This window comes from Cariama cristata, unplaced genomic scaffold (assembly GCF_000690535.1).
Source record: "Cariama cristata isolate BGI_N322 unplaced genomic scaffold, ASM69053v1 scaffold6728, whole genome shotgun sequence".
NCBI classification, from domain to species: Eukaryota; Metazoa; Chordata; class Aves; order Cariamiformes; family Cariamidae; genus Cariama; species Cariama cristata.
The window spans coordinates 1-6,936 of NW_009632767.1; the positions used below are offsets into that span (position 1 = coordinate 1).

Sequence of the window (6,936 nt, forward strand, 5' to 3'; positions counted from 1 at the left end):
GGGTGTGAAGTGTTTGCTTGCCTTCCTGTCCTGGCCAAAGAGTTCTTGCGCAGGAGCTTCTTGTGCAAAAATCTCTTTCCTGACGGCTTGACCTGAAGGGCTGCCTTGCAGGTGGTTCCATGTGCTGACTTGCCTTGGCTGTGTGCTTCTCTGGTACGGATAAGCGGATGTAACTCATGCCCATGCTGCTCTCATGCTTGGCTCCTCTTCTGCGCATTTGGCTGTCAGTGCCTTTAATTTTGCCCCTTGTCTTTCCACACTTGCCACTCTGTCGTGTCTGGCTAGGAAACCAAGTATCCAAGATAGATACCTGGTCCTTCAGCAGAGGGGATAGAGGAAAATGGTCTTGGTTGCTGTTTCAGCTGTCAGTCAAGCTGCACATTGTTGGTTTGTCCCTGAAACTGGTTGTGATTCTGCTCACCTACCTTGGAAAGAAGGAAAGGGGATGCTCCCTCTCTCTGATCCGTGTGGGAACATGAGACCGAGTGAGGCATTTCTAACCAAAATGTGGGTGAGGGATCAGGGAAGAGAAATGGTTGAATTATGGTCAGCTGAGGTGACCTACATCCACCTGAGGTCCATGGACAAAAGTAATATCTTTGTCTTCTCTCTCCTACTTTAGATCACGGACAGAAAAACCGCTCAATAAAGAAAAGGTATTTCTAGGGTTGACCTCGGGGTAAAGCAGGTCCCTTCCTGCAATTGGAGGATGCCGGAGGGCCCTGCCGTGGGGAAGGGCAGGAGTGAGGGGGATCACCTTAATCTTCTTCTCTCCTCTGCTCTCCAGTAACAGCATAAAGAAGACTCAGCCTCCCCTTCCTGTGTCGAAGATTGATGACAGGCTGGAGCAGTACACACAGGCTATTGAGTGACCTCGGGGTAAAGCAGGTCCCTTCCTGCAATTGGAGGATGCCGGAGGGCCCTGCCGTGGGGAAGGGCAGGAGTGAGGGGGATCACCTTAATCTTCTTCTCTCCTCTGCTCTCCAGTAACAGCATAAAGAAGACTCAGCCTCCCCTTCCTGTGTCGAAGATTGATGACAGGCTGGAGCAGTACACACAGGCTATTGAGGTGGGCTGCTCTGTGGTCTCTCTGTCCCCACCTTCCAAGGAGCCCTTTTTGCTGGGTATTGCTCTCCCACCATGCCTTTTAGTCTTACGATCTGGGAGGTGACAACTGAATCATCTCCGCTTGGATGGGCGCAACCCTTTCTCCTGTTTCTTCTCTCTCCCTCTGCAGCATAAAGTAGGTTTCTTTACTGAGCTGTCCCATCCCTGTTTCCTCATGTTCCCTGCTTAAAGGGTGAGAGCATCTGGCAGGAACTAGCAAGACCCTACAAGTCTCCTTTTACAACCCCTCAGCCCTGAGGACCTCCAATTACAGGGGAAAAAAAGAACCAAGCACACACTCCCGGATGGTGATCTTTCTCCATTTATTTTCCAGACATCCACAAAGGCTCCAAAACCTGTCCGACAGCCCTCTCTTGATCTTCCCACCACGAGCATGATGGTAGCCAGCACGAAAAGCCTCTGGGAGACTGGAGAGGTTGCAGCTCAGTCTGCCGTGAAGTCCTCGCCCTGTAAGGTACGGTACTTGCAGGACTTGCCTCGCCTGTGCAGGGAGAGGGGGCTGGCCTCTGGGCATCACCTGCATTATGCTTGCATTAGCCTCTTGGTATGGCTCATTGGTGGTGCCCACCAGCTCTGAAGGCAGCGACGTTAGAGATGCAATCTCCTTTGTCAGGATGCAAGGCCTTGTACCTCAGAGCTTTGCTTCCTCTGTGCTAGGGTCCCAAATTGTTCCTTGGTAGTACAGCTAGGAAAGCCTTGGTGATGCTGGTTGAGGCTCAGTTTTGAAATGGGAATAAAATCAGCTGGTGGGGAGAATGTGTGTGTCTTCTGCAGGGGCTAGGACTGAGCTCTAGTTGTTGAGCACAGAGTTGCAACGAGTACAAAGAATGATAAATCTTGTAAACTTGGAAAATGCAAAGAGTATTATGTATTGCTCTCTTAATAATCTCACTTCCATAGAATCATAGGATGGTTTGGGTTGAAAGGGACCTTACAGACCATCCAGTTCCAACCCCCTGCCACGGGCAGAGATGCCTTCCACCAGACCAGATTGCTCAAAGCCCCATCCAACCTGGCCTTGAACACTTCCAGGGATGGGGCAGCCACAGCTTCTCTGGGCAACCTGTGCCAGGGCCTCACCACCCTCACTGGGAAGAATTTCTTCCTAATATCTCATCTAAATCTTCCCTCTTCCAGTTTAAAGCCATTGCCCCTTGTCCTATCACTCCATGCCCTTGTAAAAAGTCCCTCCCCAGCTTTCTTGTAGGCCTCTTTAGGTACCGGAAGGCTGCTCTAAGGTCTGCCCAGAGCCTTCTCTTCTCCAGGATGAACAACCCCAGCTCTCTCAGCCTATCCTCACAGGAGAGGTGCTCCAGCCCTCTCTGATCATCTTCGTGGCCTCCTCTGGACTCACTCCAACAGGTCCATGTCCTTCTTGTGCAGAGGACCCCAGAGCTGAAGGCAGAGCTGTAGGGGGGGTCTCACCAGAGCAGAGCAGAGGGGCAGAATCCCCTCCCTCAACCTGCTGGTCATGCTGCTTTGGATGCAGCCCAGGATACGGTTGGCTTTCTGGGCTGTCAGCGCACATTGCTGGGTCACGTTGAACTTCTCGTCAACCAAGACCCCCAAGTCCTTCTCCTCAGGGCTGCTCTCTTTCTGGTCATTGTGAGCAAGGCTGATTCTGTAACACATTAGTTGCAAATCTGTGTTTATGTGAGCAAAATTCCTTCCACATAAAAAAAAGTCTTGATGTTAACATGTCTTAAATAGTTAACTAACTTAAGAAAATAAACATCTTGGATCTCTGATCCAGGCTTTTGTTGAAGAGAGTGAGGGAGAGGAAAACATAGGATATATTGGGAATAGGAAGAAGTTTTCACAGTCATGGGTTTTGGCTGCAGCTGTCATAGGTCAGATGATGTGATATTATAAATAAAAAAGGAGGACAGATGTGCGGGTTTGACAGGGATGTGAAAAAAGGCACGTTCAGCAGTGTTAGCAGTGAAGGGTAATGAGAACATCATCTTCTCAGGATATTGTTGCTGGAGACATCGTGAGTAAAAGAAGCCTTTGGGAACAGAAGGGCAATCCCAAACCCGAGACCAACGTCAAGGTGAGTTAGTATCTGTGTGAGTATGAAAGCACTTGCTCTGCTGTGAAAAAGAAAAGAGCTCTTGGCTGGGTTGGAAGTATTGAGAAGATGGTGGTGTTCTGCAGAGACAAGGGCTGCTTGTATCTATCAATGCAATGGCATACCTAAGGGCTCTTCCTAACACTGAGCTGCTATTGCTTCAACCCTAGTAAAAATGGGGGCAAAAATTGGTTTATAACCAGTAATACTGAAGGGTCTCTTGAACATCATGTTGTTCTCAGCCCATGAGTTGGGAGCACCAGCCTTCTAGGCTCAAATTGAACTGCAAATGTGAGTTACTTTGCTCTTGTTATGCTTTTTAATCTTGAGAGTAAAGAAAACATGCAAAATTAAGTGGAACTGAACCTAAGACAGTATCAACACTTGCAGATGGATCTGAGGTTTTGTGCCTACCAGTACGTTTGTGGGAATACCTAATAAAATGCAGCAAACAGCTGCTGCTCAAACTGCCCAGGCTGGGAGAGGAGGATCAAAATATCTTGTCTGTTCCTGGGTGGGTACTGCTGCCAGTATGTGGTAAATGAAACTGGTTCTTGCCATGAGTGAAACCAGCCCTGGCCTGGGAAGCCTGGGCTCTTGGATGAGCCGTCCCTCGCGCTGCCTGGTGTTGCATCTTCCCTTTCCTATTGCACATCCTGCGCTTGCTGTGTTGCCTTACGCTTATAGAAAGTGGTGGTTGGTCTGTGCAAAGAGTTTATGTGGAAGGGGCAAGAAGGGAGTACAGAGTAGGCTGTCTCCAAGCCCTCTGGGATTATGGACAACCCTATCGCATGCTCCTCGGGCTTTGGTTGTTTGCTCTTGCCTGCCTGTTTGAGGGAGAAAAATGCTGACTTTAGGTCTTTCTTTCTCTCCTGTTCAGTCCACTCCTTCTGGCAAAAAGTACAAATTTGTTGCAACAGGCCATGGCCAGTACAAGAAGGTGTTGATAGATGATGCTGCAGAGCAATAGCACGCCTGGAGAACTCATTAACCAGGTAGGTGAGCTATGACCTTGCGCTGTGTGACAAACCCCTGGTGCTGTTCTGACGGGACGTCAGGGTTATTTCTGCCAGCTACGCTTTGGATGAGTCGGAGGGTACTGTATGGTAACAGCTGGAGCCTTGCTTCTGGGCAAACCTCTGACTTTCTGAGCTGGAAAAGAGTGGGTATGCAGTAGGGGTTTGTTTTGGTCTCTCACTTTCTGATGCTGCTAGGAAGCTGGATACCTGTGTTAGTTTAACCTGCAGAATTAAGTCCCTTGGGTACTGTTGTTTGGGTAAAGATACGTTTGCCTTTGCTGGATCAGAGGAACAGTCTCTATCTGCTGTTTTTTCTGCTCTCTTCTGTTGCAAGGAGAAGCAGATAGCTGGAGGTCATTCTGGCTGAGCATGGGGGTTCATGTACTCCTGAAATTCAGATGCTTCTGGAGCCTAATTCCTAGATCTACTGAATTAATCGGGGGAGGAAAAACTTTTAATGGTTTCAGTAACCTCTTGGAACCAGCCCATAATAGGATTGTAGTGGGGGGGACATGAGCATCTGCTGTGCTGGGTAGGCCAACAGAACAGAAAGGACCATCCTCTGATGGACAGTGAGGGGGAAGGCAGAGCTGGGTTGCTGTCTCTCTGCCCTCTTGAAACAGTCTGTGGATCTCATGCTCATATTGTGTTCATGTTAATAGATATCCTGGTGTTATCTTGGGTGGATGATAGCAGAGGGTTGCCGCGATAAGGAGGGATGGCGTAGAGGGAGGTGATAACTGGTTGGATCCAACCGGGCAGCATCTGGCACAGTGAGAGGAGAGGAAGTTGTTGGGGGTGTGAAAACAAGCTCGTTCTCTTTTTTCCTACTATAAAAAAGAAGCTTTATTTCATAGCCAAGCTTATAAATAGCTCTGTCTGCTGCTACAAAACACCTTTTGTTTCTAAATTCTTCTGGGGGCTATGTTCCTTCGTTTTTGTTTTTGTGTGTGGTTTTTTTTTTCCCCTCAAGAAGTTGGCTTCTGAGTGCAGCATATTGTGTTGGTTGGTTGGTGTGGTGTGTGTTGGGTTTTTTTTTTGCTTTTGTGGTGCCCATTTAGAAGAGAAGCTCTCTTTAATGCCACTTTGAGACAGGCAGTAGTACAAACCCAAGCCTGCCCAAAGCTATGTTTTTAGGTGTAAAAGAGGAGCCCACAGGACTTGTATCCTCAACTTGCTTCTCTGCCTGTGGCTTTCAGAAACCTATTTTAAGGTCTCCTCTTTAATCAGTCGTCCTCTTTTTCCCAAAGTTGTCTTTGCTGCACCAGGTGGGATCCTACTGAACTTCAATTCTTTATAGTGAATGCATTTTGCTAGGTTGTCAGTGGGTTTTGTTTGCTCTACATGAGCTTCTGCAAGCAACTCAAAGGAAAATGCCCTTGGCTCTGGTCTTTTTCCAGCATCCTGTACTTCAAACAGCCACTGCACAACATTGTTGCCCTATGGGTTCATTCACAAGGGAAGTTTTTTTTGACTGTGAATAGTAAAATGACTGCAATAGCTGAAGGATCTCGGCTTGTTTCTCTTCTTGGGTTTTTAGCTGGCTATTTTGTGTGCTGTGAGGTCCTGGCTCCCCAGCTCCTCTCCACCCCCCGCAATGTTCATCCTTTTTCCATACTGCCAGATCGCTTCATGGTTGCCTTTTTGTTCCCAAACCATTCTGACTCACCCTCGTGTCGCTCACTCAACACCACCTTATCAGCTTTCTAGTCTCTTGAGCACAGGTACAGTTTTTTCCCTCCTCCCTTCCCATCCCTTTCTGATCTGCAGGACCTCTGAGCAGGCTGCGGAGCAAGACTTTTTCTGTAAGTGGCAATTTGGGCTCTTAGCAGCTGCCCGAGGCTGTTTTGACATTGAAAAACAACCAAACTCTGTGCCCAGCGGCGCTCCCCTTCCTTTGTTCAGCATGGCAGCTTAGCCTGGGATGTGCTGCAAGGGCTATCCCAGCACAGAGCTGCTGGTGGAAATCTGCTGCCTCCAGGCTTCTGTTCTCTTCTCTGTGATGCTCTCGTGTCAGGGTCTGTCTCTGCAGGACTCGCCATGCCTGCTGTGTGCCTCTGCCCTTCACTCTTGGGGCAAAAGGGCTGAATCGCGCAGCCAGACCTGCCTTCCTCCACTTCCCACTGTGAGAATCGCTCTCCCCACCAGCAACTCTCCATCCTCCATCCCTGTGCGGTGAGGCTGGGTTGTGGATGCAGCCTGGTGGGAAGCCCAGCAGATGCAAAACATAAGCCTTATATGCGAGTCGCTGGTTTGTTCTGGGTGGTCGTCCTTGTTGCAGGACAAAGTGGATTAAAGCACCATAGCTTCTGAAACCATCTTCTCTGGCCAGATTCACTTAGTCTCCCAAGTGTACTCAATGTTGGCTGTTCTGCTCCATGCTAATGCTGTGCATTTCATGAATGCAGACTCTTGCGCATAGGCATCCATCTAGCTGTGCTACAGTGAGGTCCCACTTTATCCCTGTGTGGTAAGGTCATCTTTATCTGCATTAGGCATTCTACATGTTTTATGCTGCACTCTTTTGGATTATATATATATAATTTTTTTTTTTGTATTGCGTGGATCTGTCTCTATAGCCTTCTCTTGTAGCATGTTGAATTATCCTGCAGAGGCTTGCCTGGGATCCACTCATGATTACTGGTGCATTTCCAAGCTACCTCTTTTCAGCTTTTTCTTGGAAAACTGGGGGGGGGGGGCGGGAGAGAGAAAACGAAA

The 6,936-nt window shown here is 48.6% G+C and overlaps 1 protein-coding gene across 1 annotated transcript in view; it reads left to right on the forward strand.

Annotated features, from left to right (window-relative positions):
• Positions 1 to 622: 622 nt before the first annotated feature.
• The window catches only part of LOC104166529 (lymphocyte-specific protein 1-like), a gene marked incomplete at its 5' end in the record, with an annotated part of 13,686 nt that continues 7,372 nt past the window's right edge, over positions 623 to 6,936 (forward strand). Inside the window, 5 exons of the mRNA XM_009706492.1 lie at positions 623 to 656; positions 988 to 1,069; positions 1,442 to 1,582; positions 3,101 to 3,181; positions 4,080 to 4,194. Coding sequence (XP_009704794.1) covers positions 623 to 656; positions 988 to 1,069; positions 1,442 to 1,582; positions 3,101 to 3,181; positions 4,080 to 4,169 — 428 coding nt within the window. The remainder of the gene's footprint in view (positions 657 to 987; positions 1,070 to 1,441; positions 1,583 to 3,100; positions 3,182 to 4,079; positions 4,195 to 6,936) is intronic.